This window comes from Cryptomeria japonica, chromosome 9 (genome assembly GCF_030272615.1).
Source record: "Cryptomeria japonica chromosome 9, Sugi_1.0, whole genome shotgun sequence".
Classification (NCBI taxonomy): domain Eukaryota; kingdom Viridiplantae; phylum Streptophyta; class Pinopsida; order Cupressales; family Cupressaceae; genus Cryptomeria; species Cryptomeria japonica.
In genome coordinates, this window is record NC_081413.1 from 519,358,013 (window position 1) to 519,376,662 (window position 18,650).

Below are 18,650 nucleotides of genomic sequence, written 5' to 3' on the forward strand. Positions count from 1 at the left end.
TTCCCTAGCCGTGACATCCTTCATGCCTCTCTCTCCTCCCTTCCTTTCATATGCTACCCTTCTTTCCATCTACACATTCTCTAACTCACATCTCACTTCCCTTACCCCTTCACCTACCTAACACCCATCCCATCCTAGCCTATCCTTCACTACCCTTTCATCTCCCACATCCTTCATCCCTTATACCTCCCATTCCCTTAGCATAACCCTTCACTCACCATCCCTTATACCTCCTAACCGTGGCATTCATCATACCTCCCAACCTCACCTTCCTTACATCCTCCATCCTCCACCTTACCATCCCTTATCCCTCCCTTTGCCCCGACACGTTATCTCTTCACATCCCTTACACCCCCCTTTTTCCCAGCATCTCCTTATCTTCATATCCTTCACTATCCCCTGTCTCGTGACACATTCTTTCCTTATATCCCTTACACCCCCCTTCCACGCGGCACATCCCCCACATCCATATCCCTTATGTCTCTCTTTCCCCAACACTCTTCACTTTCACGTGGCACCTTTCCTTAACACTCTTCACTTTCAACCCACAACATCTCTTCATCCCTCCCTTCCATGTCATTGCTTGGGCCCCACCAAACTCTAAGATGAAGGAAAAGTTCTAAGGAATTTTTTTAAAAAAAGGGGAGAACATCCACCTCACTATTCCCTTTGACCTCTAATTATGGCACAGGCTTAAGGCCCTTAAATCCACAATGAGGCTTTAAGGAATAAGGAAGCTGGCCTTTGAAGTAAAGGACATGTCACATAAATAAAACACTGGAGATTTAAATTCAAATAAGGTAAAATCGGACATAAAAAGGGTTCTTATCAAGCATTGAAGCTAGTATTGCTGGCCTAAACAAAGACAAATTTCTGCCTATCAGATCATAAAAAGAGAGCAGAAAGCAGAGAGAAAGATTTGAACAAGCATTAAGGTTGGAATTCAAGCGATACCAACGAAGTTGATCAGCCACCAAGAGCAATATCAGCCATATTAAATTCAAGCAAACAACATGTAGATGGCAGCCCTAAATCAAGGAGGATTCAAAAGGTGAAGGCAAGCAAAATTTGATTAGTCAGATCATTGCATGCAAATGGAGCTCTTAGGACTGATTTAGCAGTGAAGATTCTTGTTCACACAAAGATAAAAAAAGATTTTCACCAAAAGACTTTGTGCAAATGAACACAAAAACACCGATCAGTCTTAGTGAGAAGGGCAATCAACTTTGATCAAGAGCACTTACATTTACAAATGAAGAGTAAAACACTGGTTTGCCTAGTGTCATCAAAAGGATCAAGGTTTGATCAAACATATCAACTCATACTAATGAGGCCTTGAAGGCTGATTTGCCTAGAAGCTGCAAAAGAATCAAAAGGTGATCAAAATCTGATCAACCCAACCTGCTGGTACAAATGAAGCCTGAAAAATTCGATTTGCCTTGGTATAATATAACAATCAAAATCTAATCAAACATGTGTGTTGATGCAAATGAAAGACAAAACACCGCCCAGCTAGCAAATTGCTACAAATGAAGCACTTGAGACCAAAATCTAATACAAATGAGGGTTAAAATGCCGCCAGCACATAATACAAATGAATCATCAAATGCCACCTAGGTTGAAGTAAACAAGTTTAAGATTTGCACCTTTTGCAAATGATCTTCCAAATACTGCCAAGATCTCATGCAAATAAAACTCCAATAACTGATTTAGCAAGAGGGGTTTTGTTCATGCAAGAATGAGAAATGCTTTCCACCAAATGACTTTAGTACAAACGAAGCCTAAAATGCCGCCACATCAAGTTTGACTTGGGAGAGGAGGAAATGCTACAAACGAATTGCAAAACACCGAAATACAATTGAAAGGGAAAAGGCCAAAATCAAGATGCAATTGAAATGAAAAATCTCGAACCACGGATGAAGATCAAAACACTGAACTACAAATGAAGGGTAAAATACCGCCCAAGTGTGGTAATACAAATGGATATAAAAATGTTGATCAAGTTTGATATTGAAAAAATGAATGCAAGGTTAAATCCCGCCAATGTTATGTGATGCAAATGAAGGTCTAAATACCGATCAAGGTCTTGTGATACAAATGAAAGAGAAATGACCAATTGAATTGATGAATATCACAAAGGCAAAATTATGATGTAATTGAAAGTGCAAAGCCATAAGTACGAATAGAGCCTTGGAGACCGATTCACTTAAGAAAAATAAGACCATTCCAAATGGATCAAATCAATGTGCTGCTACGAATGAAGGCCGATTGCCTTAACAAATTCACAATGATGAACTCCTTAAACAATTGAAATTACAAACACTGAAGTACAAATGAAGTCTTTAAGACCCCCTTGGTGTGTGTTGTGACCTTTCTCACACATTGCCCCATTGCAAATGGGGACCCTCTCTTTTCCTGCTTTCTAGGGTTTTGTTAGTGTCTTGTGACCTTTCGCTTCAGTTTCACCAAGCCTTGTCCAGTTTTGAACAAGTCAGGCCTTGACGATTGAAAATTAGTTTTTGCAAACCATGTGATTCTAGAATACGAACACCACCAGAGTGCTCGGAAAGGCCAAAGGACGAAGATCGCAATTGATTTGGACGAATTTGGACAACTTTCTATTTTTAGAAAGTTTGCTTTTTTTTTAATTTTTCCTATTTTTTAGGAAGTTTTGTTTTTGGCACTTTCAGCCCGATCCTCGGTATGGCTATTTTTAGAAAGTTTTCCCTATTTTTTAGGGATGTCTGCTTTTTTGTTTTTTCGGGATGCGAACCTAGGGTTTACACTTGCACCACTGACCAACTTCAATCGGAACTCGAAAATTCCAAGTTTTGACCTAAAAAAGCTAAATCCCTAGATTTTAGGCTTTTTTGCTTTTTCGGGATGCGAACCTAGGGTTTACACTTGCACCACTGACCAGCTTCGACTGGAACTCAAAAATTCCAAGTTTTGACCTAAAAAGCTAAATCCCTAGATTTAGGCTTTCTACTGCTTCAGATGATCCACCTAGGCGTGGATTTCAAAATTCAAGTTAATCCGGTTAAATTTGATTAAGCTGTGAAATTTTGAAATTTTGAAGAATTTTTCTAAGTCTGGCTAATGAAGGTTTCAGAGTATGGTTGCAAGATCAAATGATGTGGGAGGCCATGAAGAGAAGACCCTTCAAAGTCCGCCATGTTTTGGAAGAGGCCATGATGGCCAACACTCTAAAGTCCGCCATGTTTTGAAAGAGGCCATGATGGCCAACGCTTCAAAGTCCGCCATGTTTTGGAAGAGGCCATGATGGCCAACGCTCTAAAGTCCGCCATGATTTGGAAGAGGCCATGATAGCCAACACACCAAAGTCCGCCTTAAGGAGAAGGTCAAGAAGTCTGCCCAAGGTCTTGGTGCTTGAAGTCCGCCCATGATGGTGTGCAAGTCGCCTAGGCCAACACCCAAAGTCCGCCCTATGCCAAGTCCAAACTCCGCCCTATGCCTTAGCCAAAATTCGCCTTGATTGAGCTTTGCCTAAAGTCCGCCCAAGGTTAGGAGGGTCATGAGGAGAGTTCACCAAAGTCCGCCCAAGGTAAGGAGCGACATGCAAAGTCCGCCTAGGCCATGTGGGAGCCTTCCCCAAAGTCCGCCATCCTAGACATGCATTCAAACTCCGCCCAAAATCTTCACATGGGGAAGTGCCACCAAACTTCGCCCTTGGCCATGTGAAGTCATCAAAGTCCTAGGGGATGTGTTTCAAAGTCCGCCCTAGGGGATATGTGCTAAAAAGTCCGCCCTTGGCCAAAAATTCGCCTTGATAGAGCCACCTTCAAAGTCCGCCAAGGTTTGGAGGGCCATGGGGAGATGCCACCAAAGTCCGCCAAGGTTAGGAGGGCCATGAGGAGAGGTCTCCCAAGTCCGCCCAAGATAGAGAGCAACCTCCAAAGTCCACCATACCACACGGGAAGGCCCTCTAAACTCCGCCATACCTTGGAGAGGTAGGCAAAGTCCGCCAAAACTTGAAGAAGATGAAGATAAACTTCCAAAAGTCCACCTACACATGGAAGGTCAAACAAAATCAACATGATGTCACAAAAATCCACAGAGATTTCAAAATTAAATCCAAAATGAAGAAAATATCTAAGGATTATTAAATATCTTCAAAGTTAAATCCAAAATGGAAAGTTTTTTTTGAAAGAGAATATTGGAGAATTATTGGATATTTTCAAACTTAAATCAAAATGGAAAGTTTTTTTGAGATATTTTCTTAAAACTGGGAAACATGAAGTGAAAATTAGAAGTATGAGTTGGAAGATTTTAAGGGTTTCTACTTGAAGATTTAACCTTGTCTACAAATACTTCATTATCAACTTCATTATTACACCAAGAAGTTCAAAGTTACTAAGGAGAGCTTAGTGAAGTATTTCAGTCTGAAGATCATCTGGAGAAAGTTTTTGCTGGAAGTTAGATAACTTTTTTAACAAAAGTTTTACAGATTTTTGGAGAAAGGCAACTAGTACGAGGAAGAATTATCTAAACTTTTCTGAATTTTCTGAGTATTTTGGAGAAAATTCTAGCCTTACTTCTATCCAAGTCGGAGGTTGAATCAAAATTATGATTTTTCTGAATATTTTCCAGAATTTAATAAATGATTTTTTTTCGAAAATTTTGGAGAAAGAAAATCATTTTTTTTGGCTAAGTATGAATTTTTTTGAAAGTTTTGACACTTGGTGGTAACTACAACCAGCCTTAAGATTGAGGATTTTTGAGGTGAAAATCCAATTCTTTTGGCTAAGTATGGGAATAAAATGGAAATTTTCCAACACTTACCCATTTCGCAGCCCCGTTGTTTTCGAAACTTTGCAAATTATTTTCTAACTTAAAATTTCATTGTTTGTCTGCAGGCCCTAGACATTATGAAATTTCAAGTAGACAAAGATGCTCCTCCCAAGTCGAGGATGACTTCAAAATGGAAGAACATCAGCGACACCAACCTTGGACACATCAATCTGAGGGAATTTAAGAAGCGAATGTTTGGTCTGGACAACCTTGTGCCTACCACCATTGCGCGAAAGATGATGAAGAGTGGCATCGTGCATGCTGCAAGCTTCCTCCCCACCATGCAGTGCAATGAACTAGTAGTCGAATGTGCCAAACACTACAACCCCATTAGTAAGGACATTGTTGCACCTGATGGAAGAGTGCTGGCGAATATCAGTGATGAGGCCATCAGAGAGGCCTTCAGGATCCCAGAGTACCACAACACAATGTATATGACAAAGGACGAAGCTAACAGTCTGTACTAGGACCACCTAGAGGAATATGATGCCATAGTTAACCATTCCTGGCCAGACAAGCCGAGGAAGGGCGCCTCCAAACTCTAGAGGAAGAGCCTAGTGCGAGCATACTTCAAGGAGGACATCAGAGACATGATTCTCCTGCTCAATAGAATAATGGGAAATCCTCAGGGAGCTCCATTCGAACCCTGGATGTATTATTTCATTAATGAAATAATCAATGGAGTAAAAATGATAGACTGGGCCAAGATGATCAGCAACAACGTAGATAGCCAACTGAGGAACCTGGAGACGAATAGGACTTTCTTCATGAGTTCTTACTTGTTTTATTCCTTAGCCAGGACCTACAGGTACAAAGGTCTCACTTGTAGAGGAGAAGTTGGGAACAAGGAGAACCAGTTTCCAGTGTATGATTGCTATCCCCAGCTCCACATGGAGGAGAAATTCCATTTCAAAAGAGTGAATGATACCTTCCCAATGCACATTACCCGGACACTTCAAGGTGGGCTGCACCAGAGGCTCTCTCAAGAGTCTATGGACTTCATCGGTCGGTTTGGGTGTTGGTACATCCAATATCCAAAATTCACTTACCTCCGAATTAAAGGATTCTCCGGGCCTCCATACAAGCTTCCAGCTTACCCTACCAACCGAGTGGTGTTGCTCGAGGTTGTGAGACAATTGGAGGAATATATAGTGATTCAAAGGGATAAGCAGAAGAAGGTAGGAACGTCCTCACTTACAATTGGCAATGGGCTGGAAACATGTCCATCATCACAAGCTGCTGCAACCGTTGAGAAGGAGCTGGCTTGTTATCCCTTCTATCAATACAAGGCAAGAAGGAATTTCGATCCATTCCATAGGATAAAGAAGGTCGAAGGAACAACGTTTGAGCACAGACTGGATCTAGAAGACTACTGGGCTAATGCAACCGATAGCTTCGAGATCAGGAAGAGATTTTGGTCAAGAATCCCTTTGAGTATGGTGAGAGCAACAAAAGTATTCAGAGTTGCCGATCAGGTAGAAGAAAGCCTAGAACTTCAACAACCGGGCTTTGAAAAGATGAGAAATGAATCCTTAGTTTTAATAGATTGGACAGAGGGAGAGAAATTAGATCTAGCAGACCTCATGAGGTCGGTGGTTGAGTATTCAAGGTGGTGGGCGTCTGAAAAGACAAAGCAGTTGAAGGCCAAAGGTGTGACCTTGACTTACGAATTAATGGGATTAGATGATACTCTGTCCATCAATCCTTGTACCTCCGCCAGGGATGTTCGAAATCCAGAAAGTGTTGGGTCTCAAAAGAGGAAGGAGTTGGTTGGAAGCTCCACAAAGTTTATAGGGAAAAGGGTTGTAGGTGAAAGAAGAGAGTCCAGCGAAGGCCATTCCATCCTAAGTGCTGATTCCATTGCGCCCGATCAGAATGCAATTGGGGAGCAAGAGATGAACATCTGCATGATTGATGATGAAGTAAGAGTGCTTTCTCAACCAGTTAAGGAAGTAGTGGAAGAGGTCTTCCAAAGTCCAGACAGAGAGAAAACTGAAGCACCTACAGTCTTCTTGGATGGCATACCAGCAAACCCAGGATAGGCAGATGATGAGTTTGACCAGAACACTGTAGAGCAATCAACCATTCCGGATTGGCTGAGAGAAAGGATAAAGACCAAGGTTTCCAAGGAGGCCTACTCCGAAGAGGTCACTGCAGCATTTCTGGAGAAGGTGAATGAACCCACTATAACTAAACCACCCAAACCCGCCAGGAAGTTCTCCTTAATTCAGAGAGATAGTGCAGGATTCAGGACAGTCCAGATAGCGGTGCCCAAAGAAGGGAAGACTAGAGACAATGTCACCGCGGATGATTACAAGGTTACCACCATAGAGCTGGGTAAGCCCACCCAGGACCAAGAGGTCCAATATTTTGACGACTCCTGCAACGTTCTAAAGGCGAGTCTAGCTCACGAAAAGGAAAAGAGGAAGAAGGTTGAAGAAGAGAACCAACAGTGGAGGAAGTATGTTCTCCATCTTACTAGTCCACTCAACCGTGAGATCCCAGTTACCCCGCCACAACCTCTTCAGCAGGGATCAATGAAAGACTATGATGATATGAAGGGCTCGTACACTCAAGCAAAGGAGTGGATTTCAGACGCTTCGGTGCGTGTTGACACATTGGTGGAAAATTTAGTATCAGCACGAGTCAGCCTCTTTACTGATCGATCGTATCCGGGATCTAGCCTCCAATTGGGAAGAAGTGGATGAAATTCAGAATGAACTACTCTTACATCTGAAGGTTATCCGAGGCATGTCAAAGAGAAGCTTAGCGGATGCAGGTATCATACAGACAGGAGACAGGTATGACTTCAGCACATGGTACTATACTCTGGTCACTCGGATTGAGGTTCTGAAGAAATCTGAGACCAAGTGCTTTGAGACAGAGGCAAGTGTTAGAGAGATCCTGGGCAAGGTATTCCGTGTGGCGTCAGAGATCTGGAAGAAGGAAAGCCTAAGGCAGAAGCATTTACAAGCAGAAAACCTGAGAGCCAGGATTCAGGCAAGCTTCTTTAAGGATTCAGGGATGATTGACAAAGGCGATCTTTCAAAGATTGCAAACTTCCTCTCCATCGATGAGAACTTCCTCACCCAAGCAGTTGAGTGGGAAGGCATTCTTGCCACATGTACTGATGATGTGGACATCATCGACTTCCAGATTGGTAGTTTGCCAAGTGTCACCATGGAGGAGGTGAAGCTCATTGTGTCCAGATACGTCGAATCTCTAAAAGAAGAAAGTGGCCACTCACCTAAGTGAAATTAGCAGCTGCGCCACGTGTCACTCTTTCATTTGTTTGAGCTGATAGTATTTTGGGAAACCCTAATTAGGGTTTAAGACTTTCAATCTTGGCCCTTGATCGCTGTTTGATCTCGGCCATTCATTCATTTTGAAAAACTATATAAGGTTGCCTCCTCTCATTTGGAGAGTGTGAGTTTTTTGATGTATTGTTGCGTAAGGTCATTTCTAGATAATATATTGCATGTGCGCTGCTTTGTAATCCCTATTGTTTGAATGATTTGCATGGTTTCAATTTCCTCAACATTTAGTTAAAATTAATCTAGATTTGCTTTCATTGTTGTTAATTTGAATGAAGGATTTGATAAGTGTCAATTGATGGTGTATCTCCGCTCATACTTTTGGTAAATGGATGATTTCCATTTTACCGTGCAAAGTTAGTTTGAGCCTGTCCTCTGTGCATCCCAACATCTCGATCATAAGCACAACCCATCGAAGATTGCACCGAGTTTGTGTAGTTGTCCCTAGTGTGGCGAAACAAAGTTTGGTTTCTCGAGAGCATCCAGTTGATACCGTCTCCAGAGTTCATAGGATTAGATTAGCCTTCCTAAACCCTATCTCTTTTCTCCTTTCTTTTGAAAGTCTTAATCCCAGAAAATTCCCCCCCGAAAAAAGAAGAGCCTAAAATTGCTAAATGCATCTAAGTCCAGCAGTTCAAGATACTTGTTAAACGTAAGTCCCCCTTGAAATATCAGCATACACTACCCAAGAAGCTATTCCACTAAAGTCGCTTGTTTGCACATATAGACCTTGGAATCAATAGTGATTTTTCAGGAGAGGATAGAATACCTTCGAGCATCCTATCCTAATGTTTGGTAGATGATAAAACAGACACCAACAGTGTGGAAGTACAAATGGTTTGATATTCACCGCTCAAGTTGCTATGAATGAAGATCAAAATCTTGAAATGCAAAGGAGAGTGAAAAAGACCCAAGTCATGATACAAATGGTTTGACAATCACCGATTAGTGGATGCAAATGAACATGAATTCATTGATCACACTAATGCAAATACAAAACAAAAGAAAAATGCCGACCCCCCCTTTTAGCACATGAGATTCAAGTCGGCTGTCATAAGGATAAGAGTGCCCAGCAAATAGAAAGTTAATAAACATTTTTATTTACATATGATTTAATTGGGCCTAGAAGAGATTAAGGTGAAGAGTGGTGACTCTTGGACATGCAGCTCCTATATAAAGAGATGTTTTCAAGTTCATTTCAAACATCTCTCAAGGCAATCAAGCAATTTCAAATTGGATCTGCATTTCAAGGCAGTGAATTTCACCTAATATTGTGATTTTACAATTAACTTTTGATCATTGCATTTGATCAAAAAATACATTGAAGGCAAATCAAGTCAATATTTTGTGAAAATTAACATTTTAGTAGACCTCAAATGGCTTGAAAATCAGAGATGCAAGTCTAAAATCAGACTTAAGATAGTCATTTCTAGGATTAGTAATAAGTGAGCAAGGGCTATTATATATGCATTCTTTAGAAGTTTTCAAGTATTGCTCCTCATTTGTAGTTATTCTTTAAGGAGTTTTCCTTGTTCTTGCAGGTGTGATACAATGTAAAGGAGTCAAGGTTTCAAAAGCATGGAAGAAGATTCAAAACATTGCAAAGATGAAGGACTTAGGTTCAACAACAAGACAACATCAAGGCAAGGTTCACACTACAAGGAGGTGATGAGAAATTAAGGATTCCATAACATGAAGTCAAGAAAGACACCAAGGAATGACAAGATTAAGATCATGAATAAGGGAAGATCAACCATCATTATCATGTTGAGAAAATTGAATAATGTTGAATATCAAGAGATATTGTTCAAACACTTTGTATTGATCTGTCAAGTCTACAAGTGCAAATTGAGGTGTCATCCTTGTCATCATTCCACCAATCAAGAGGTTCCACATCAACATGTCTAGATGCAATGCACCTGACTCATCCTATGGAGGCACAAACTTTGAGCTACCTACTCTCATATTTCATTGGTTCGCATTCAATATTGAACCTGTGTAATTTTCTCATTGGTCAAAAGGAGTTTGTTATCACAAACCCTAATTAGGGTTTTCATCTTGTAATTTTGGCCATTGATTGTGAACAATCTGAGCCATTCATTGTAAAGCGCTATCTATATAAGCCTCATTTTTCTCATTTGTAAGGAGTTAACAGTTAGTAGCAGGCGAATGGAGAATACATAACAATAGAGTAGAAGATAGATAAGGGGAAGGCAAAGATTGTTGCCAAGACTTTGCTGTAAAGAGCATATGATTTCATTGAAGCTATGGTGAATTTGATGTGTTATTTCAACAAGTTACATGGTCTCTACTTCTCGATTCATTTTCATGTTGTTTAGATGAATGAAAGAACTATGTGTATGATCAATGGTGGAATTCATATATCCATACCACTAGCAATTTGCTGATTATAAGTTTGCCTTGTGTGGTCAATTGGAATCCTTAAATAAGCCTAACTTCAATTGCTATTCACACTTTTATATGCATTGCTTTGATGGTATTCTTGTTGTTGATAGTGATTTGAACATCATGTACTTAGAAGATCTCACTAAGCTTTGTGGAGTTGTTGCTTTCCATGTCAAAGCAAGGCTTAGTCGAATTTTACCAAAGATTGTCCATCGTTCCTACATTCTTAGGATTAGATTAGAATCCCTAAACCTTATGTCTTTTGCCCTTTTTTAAAATCAAGTTAATTTCCACATTCCAGCAGTATTCCAACCAAGTTCATGCATCAACGTAAGTCCACCTTGGATTACCAGCAAATCACATTAACCTTTGACCTATCCACACGTCAAGACCTGACTATAGAAACCTTGGAGTCGTCTAGGGTGATCACATAATTCAGCATCCGAGGATATTTTGATCAAGAGAGGATAGAATGCCTTTGGTATTTTATTTTGTGTTGCATAGTGTATAAAAAACACATCAACACTAACCAACTTAATTTTGTATGTATATGTTATTTAATGAAATTAGAAAGACCAGCAAAGCACCCCTCAGATATACACCTGATATATCTGATACACAGGTTTGATCTAATGTGAAATCTGTCTTTGGATTCATTTCCGTAAGAACCCACCTGGACTGTCTGTTGCCTGCCTGGTGTCTAATCTTCACTTTTGTCATAATATGCTAACTGATCACATGTTGAAATTTGTTATCTCTCATATTAGAGTTTAAGGTTTTTGACTACCCTTAACTGCACCAAACTCCTAGATGGGAATTTGAATTCATCCCTGTCTGAACTGATCTCCAAGTCCTATACCCAGTATCTTCTGTATTGGTGTGAATCTTCTGCTCCATGCAACAAACTCTGTGCTGATCTCTAACAGCCATTGTGTTGATTCAGATTCTTTTGCTTTGATATTAGGCTTCCGTTTGAAGCTGTTTCTCTTCAATCAAGAACATTTCCTGGTGCGATCCAAAACTGAGAAAAATTCCTAGAGACAGAGTGGAAGAGTCTTGATTCCTTCCGACACAATTTCCTGTCAAATATATTCATGGTCTAACCCCTGTGCGAAACAGAATAGATAATGGATGCACATTTACATGGTCATTGTATTAGTTAATTAGTGGTTGTCTTAATCCCATGGGATGTATCATCTTTCTAACTCCGAAACAGGTACACAGCTTAGAATGCTGCAGGAGCTATATTATAATTTTTCAAAATATTCATAGTCATTCAATGGGTGTCGGTGATGGTCATATAAATTTTTGTGAATAACTGCTGGTTTGCAGCTCACTGTTTATTTTCTAGATATTTATAAACAGAGTCAGAACTTATAATTAAATCATAGTTAGGACGATTTAGGACTTTTTACTTCTGTATTTGAGATCAAATGAAGGTTCTATATTTTTCTCCAATTTTGTGCAATATATTTCTTCATAATAGCTGGTAGCTCACACCATTTAATGGATAAATTGTTCGAATTTGAACTACAGGAGCTTATAGATGTGGAAGGAGATGGCATGGCAGATATGGTATTCCGCTGTATTCAAGAAATGGACATAGACAATCGCATGACTGTATGTGACTTCTTTTCTAACATAGATCTGTTGCTACCAAAGGCTATTTTTTGTGTGTAGTTGCCCTCAATTTATGAGCATCCTTATAGATTTTAAAAATGTCCTTTTTAAATTATATATAGAGATTTTCAAAAGCTTTCTTTCAATGTATTTATAAATGGATGCTATCTGAATAGGATTATAGTTCATTATATTTGCACCCGAAATTAATCTCAAACATTAAGGCTAGGTAAGATAGACTTTGTTGCCTAAATCCTTGTTCAATTGAGAAAAAATGTTTTTCTTTGAGAAGTACCTACCTATGGAGTCTGGTTTGGATGATATTGTGTGTTTAGAAAATATCCTTTTTGAATGTCTATAGAGATTTAAAAAACTTTCTTTCAGCGTGTTTAAATGGATGTTATCTGAATTGGAATATTTTTTATTTTATTTGCTCCTAAAATAAATCTCAAGCATCAAGATTCGGTAAGATAGACTCTGTTGTCTGAATCATTGATCAATCGAGAACAATTGTTTAGCTTTGAGAACTACCTAGATACTTGTGTGTTTAATTCTAGAATGACACAGATAAAGATAGGTTCAAAGAAAAAATGAAATATCGTGCCAATGACTAACCAAAAAGGAAAACAATAGGTGGAACACAAAACTGAGATAAAAATAAAAATGATTTGTTTTGATGTATGTTATGCATGCACCGGTATTTAAATTTGTGTTCTGGGGCCCGGGGGTTAGATGTGTGACTGTCAGAAAGAAAAAAAGAAAAAAAGAAATTATAAAACTACCTACAAATGATTAAATTAGGCCAATGGAAGTAGAGGTTATAGTAGTTAATATGAAATGTTCCCCAAACAAACTGTGCGGAAACCCTAATGCTAGCTTGAAGTTGAAATTGAATGAAATGTACAGCCAAAGTGAATTTAAATTCAAATATAAGTTTGCAGTCTAGGTTCAAAAATATATGACACCCTAGTTAGCTGGAAGTGACCCACAATATTACACAATATTATTATTATATTTCCCACAAGATTCTGAATCACCATGTAGAACATTCAATTGAATTTATGAAATCTTTGAAGTCACAAAGGGCTTGGGCGATCTGATGCAGGTGTATGGCCGGCCTTAAATAACCCCTGGTCAGACAGCTCCTAATGTACTGTAGTTCCCAATGACTGTATTAGTGTATTTATCTCCTTAATGTATGTGCAGTCCAATCCTGGATGCATATGGCAGTGGTATAAGACTCAGATTCAGCAAGCTGATTTTTAATTTGGACTTGGGACTTGACACTCGGACTCAGCAAAGACTTGGCAAATTGAAAAAATCATGAAATTTACAGATTTTTAAGGATTCAAAACTTGTTTAAAGCACCCTTTAAGAAGTAAACTTTAGAGACATGATAAACTAATCAAATAGAAGCTGCTTTGACCATATACACAAGTAGACAACAATCACATGAGTATAAAAATGAATTATAATTTTTAGTTGAAGGAAACGACATTAGTAGATACATAAATTTAAAATTATAAATATTGTCAAATGTATACAAATCTCATGGATTATGAAATACGTGGCATCAAAACAAATATCAAAACTAAAATTAGAAGTCTATGGCTTAGAGGAGTCTGCATTACTAATCCCATTATCATGGCAAGTCATGCACTGGCGTCTAAGATAGGTCCTGGATAATTATGTAGCCATGATATTTGCTTTTGTCTTAGTGACTCGTGCATATATACACGTGAGGGATTTATTATTAAAGTTTTCTTGATTTCTTCAAGATTGCACATTTTGTTGTCGAGCTCATTAACAAAGAGGAATGGTTATGTAAAAAGATAAACGGTTATGTTCTAGTTTGACCATAGCTAGGATACTAATAGATGGATTGTTCTATGAGTTGTCTATGCAGGGCAGAATTGATTCGTGTTTGCATTATGAACATGGCATTTTGTGACTTCACTTGTATTTAGGAGTACAATGACTATAGTGTGCCAATTTTGCCTATAGCAGTCTTTGTATACTAAACAAGTTGTCCAATGTATGAAACAAGATAATCCTTGAGTGTGGCTTGATTGTGAAGATGTAGAGATTTGCAACATGGGATATGTATTTTGTAGATTTTATGATCATGATTTATTATTGGCTTATTACTTGGTTAGAATTATAGTTTGATGGGGGTTTGGGGGCAACACCCCTTGTGGGGGTTTGGGGGCAACGTCCCCAGTGGGGTTGATGGGAAGCTCCCCTCACAGGGTCTAGTGGTAGTGCTCTTGTCTAGTTCCTTGTCATGATATAGGGCATGGTCAAGGGGCAGAGCCCCTACCACTTAGCCCAAATGAAGACCTTCAAAACCACACCAACTTCATGGTGCATACCATTTTCATACTTTTTTGTAAATCATAGATGGACATGTCATAAACCAAACAAGCATTGAAAGGTTTTAATTTTTTTAAAAAGAAATAACTAAAATGGCCGAGTCTACCTTGCGAGACTTGCTTGGTCTTGCGTGTATGGTGAGTCTTGGAGACTCAGCGAGTTTGATGAGTACCCGATTGTCGAGTCTCCCGAACATGTCTGATGTCACGTGCCTCGAGACTTGTTAAGTCTAGGCGAGTTTGGACATTTCTCGAAACTATATTACACAATCCTTCAACAGAGTTGCATTGCTAGGGTAAACATCGACATTGCACTTGATGATTAGCATTGACTCCTTAGGGTTGATTTGCCACTTTTAAATTCTCAATGGATTAATTCTACTCTGGTGAGGATTGTAGGTGCCACAATTTGACCTTGAACCTGCATAAATAGTGGCGATCTGGCCAAATTCTAGACACCTCTCTATTGATTTTGCTAGTGATTGAATGATGATGACTTTTTGCTTGGCATTAGGGCAAATGTTGAGTGTGATCAACTTCAATTCCTGAAAATGTCTCACAATCATTCAAATTAGTAAACCATGCAACCTTGAAACGAAATTGCCAAAGCTGGAGGCAAGGTTTTTTGTCCACACCTCAAATTTGTAGAGCAGGGAGTTTTGTCCTTGAGTACATACAAAATAGATCTATGACGAAGTTGGAATATCAAAAATTCCATAGTGGAAGTTTTTCCTCCAGTTTGAAAATATACCTTCACACTTTAGGACCCATAGGACCTAAATCTAGACACCAAGTTCTGAGTTGTCAATTAAAATATAAATTTAATATTTTATATTGAAATTTTATTTAATATTTATCTATCTATTTATAGTGTTGAAAAACTCTTTAATCATAATTTTAATAATTGATTATTGGGAAAAGAGGGGATATGACATAATAATAAAAATTCATAGGTAAAGATAGCCTAGAATCAAAACAACAAAAGTATGTTAGTGCTCCTTGGGGACACATCTTTTTCTCAAAATGCTCACGTCCCCTGTAGGGCATGTTTCGAGGATGTGAGGACGGGTAGGAAACATCCCCCTTTTGTTCCCCTTTGCTGCCTAAAAAGTACGAAGGGATGTCTAGCCATCGTTGGGATGGCCAAGGTACGTCTAGATGTGCTCCAACTATCTTGAGGAGGCTAGTTGTTCCCTACAGCTGAACAAATTTTCAAAAGCATTTAATAAAATATATGTTTAATCGAAAAACAAGGATTCCTCCACCCCTTTAAACCAAACCTAGACCCAATACAATCCTCAAAGAACTAAAAGTAAGAAAAGAATCTTATTTTGACAATTTTCAATCTTGTCTAAAATAGCAGCAAGAGAAGAAACAGTAATGAAAAGAGGAGAGAAAAGTGGTGGAAAGAAGGCACTATGGAATCAAATATGTAAGTTTGCCATCTACCATTTGTTTGTTCAAATTCTTTTGCATTTTAAAAAATTTCCGAATACCTATGGAGGGTATTTTGTTTATTTTTCTTTTGTATTAAGCAATGCATTGATGGAGCCGCTAATACCTAGGGAGAATACCATAGAAGAGGTTGGAGTCGCTAATGTTGTACAAGTGGTGATTGATTGAACTTGTGTGTAAGTTAGCTAGCTTGATGGTGGATGGTGCTTATATGGACATTTTTTGGAGCACATGTTGTGTTCATGCATTGATGGACATTGCTAATATATCTTGGATGAAAGCAATGGTGTTAGAGGCTAGAGATGTATAGATGTTGATTTGCAATCATCACACTTCATTTGCTCTGTTAAGGACTTTTTCGAGGAAAGAATTCCTCAAGCTCGTGGATATTAGATATTCCAACTATTTTATTTTGTTAGAGAGGATGATTGAGGTGTGGAAGGCTTTACAACTAATGGTGGTCAATCCAGAGTGGGGTAGATTGTCAGACACAAATACACTTGAAGAAAGAAATGTGAAACAAAACATCCTCGATGATGTTTGGTGGTCCACAATGAGGTAAAAATTGTTGGTTTTATGATTAAATTTTTTAAAAGTTAATTTATTAATGTTTCTAACTTTTAAATTATTTTGATTTTGTGGAATAGCATTCACTTTATATTTGAGTCTTAAATTATTAATTTTTTTTAAAGTTTTAATTTTGTAACTTGTTTGCACTTGCATATAGGTTTGCTCTTTCATTAAGCCTATTGTGCAAACAATAAGATATGCTGATAGAGATTCTCCTAGCCTTGGAGAGATTTATGAGACCTTAGTTAGCATGCTTGGATAGATGAAGCACACCAATTATAGGAGGGATCCTCCTTCGCAATAGGAGCATCTTTGGCCTACTGTGGCGTGACGGTGGAGCATTATGAATACCCCACTTTATATGGCAGACTATGCTCCAAATCCTAGACGATATGTAGCTAGCCCTGGAAGAGTGCCACCATGTCACGGTGAAGAGTTGAAAGAAGGGCTCATTAAGGCCTTTTGAAAAATGTATATTGATGAGGAATCTTCTTTAGTTCACACATAGTGGCTTGCATTTTCAATCTTTGTCGTCCAACCTTCAACAAACCAGAGGTGAGGATTAATAGAGCTACATTAGCTCAAACTAACCTTATTGGATGGTGGATGTGGCATGGCAAGGATGCATTAGAGTTGAGGATACTTGCTAGTTGCCTCCTTTCACAAGTTGCTAGTTTCTCTACCATAGAGAGAAATTGGTCCACATATAGCTTCATCCAATTAGTCAAGTGGAATAACCTTACCTCTAGACAATTAGAGAAGTTGGTGGCCATACGTGGTACCTTCCGGCTATAGGATCAATAGAACCTTGAATATCGCCATACTCTAGCCTCATGTTAGGATGTTGATCACAAAGATGCTATACAATTTGATGGGGAGGAGGCATAAGAGGGATTGGTTGGGGTTCCATTGATTGAGGTAGCCCCTTATAGTGGCAATGAATTGGACTTAGATTCTGATTTTGATGCAAACCTATTAGATGTAGATGCTGATTAGGGACAACTATATATTTTCTATGTTTTGGTCATTTTTTAGTCGAAACTTTCAGACTTTGGACAAGTTTTTGTAATTCTTATATAAGCACATTGATAGTGAAAGCATTTAAATTTTATTATTTTGTTTGTCAACTCGCATGTGAAATCTCAACTCAAGTCTAATGTTATGTATTAAGGCTCTATAATTTCTATGATGAATGCTTTATCAATGTTATCATATGAATATTTGAAATTTCCTTATATTTCTAAAAATGTCATTTTATTTAATGGTTGTTGCATAAAAAACTGTCAAAAAACTCCCATATTGGAAACACATCCCCACATCTCTTTTTGTTTCCAACTTGGAAAGCTTGGGGAAGCATAGAAGTATGTAAGACAAAATAAAGCACCATGCTACTAACAAATTGCAATGAAGGGTGAATGAAAACCTGAAAAACATGTGCTAGTGAAGATTGTAAGAAAATCTACTTGAATATCCTTGTTTGTGTTTGAAATGGAGCCATTGAAGCCTCCTGTAGAATCTCCCCTAACTCCAAGGTTGGTGTAGCACCTATAGTAGAAAAGCAGCTTGTAATGTAAGTATGCCCTTGGGTTAGGAGGGTGGTTGGTAAGTAGTAGATCCATGGCATTGGCTAGGGCATGCCAATGGGAATGAGTAGTCTCATTATGTCGAGGTAGAGTAGGTTCAGGAATCCGAGTAATCTTAGTAGTAATGGTGTGCTAAGAGAAGCATTTTCTAATTGATCTATTAGCTCTAATATATGGAGCTTTGATTTCCAAAGACAATTTTGTGCTACCTATTGCTTGGATAGGTTGGAACAAAGAGGTGATAAATATAGGGGCTATAGAGCTTCTAGACTCCTCCTTGTAAGGATTTGTATCAAATGTTGAAAGCCTGCCAAAGAAAAAGAGCCAAACACTACTATTTTTAATATTTGAAGAAAGTAACTAGATTGTTTCTTGAGTCCCTATAGAGGTAGTGAAATCTTTCTCAAATCTCATAGTAAATGGAGCAATTGAAAATGAAGTGTTCCTTGCCGTGCACCTCCTAAAGGGACTCAACATAGAAAGCTAGCTTGGGGTTGAGTGACTCATAGGGGGGGAAA

General features: G+C 38.7%; 1 protein-coding gene across 1 annotated transcript in view; it reads left to right on the forward strand.

Moving 5' to 3' along the window:
* LOC131066904 (actin-related protein 2) overlaps positions 1-18,650 on the forward strand; it is a 167,491-nt gene that overhangs the window by 110,143 nt on the left and 38,698 nt on the right. Inside the window, exon 11 of the mRNA XM_058001790.2 lies at positions 12,069-12,152. Within this exon, the coding sequence (XP_057857773.1) occupies positions 12,069-12,152 (84 nt within the window). The remainder of the gene's footprint in view (positions 1-12,068; positions 12,153-18,650) is intronic.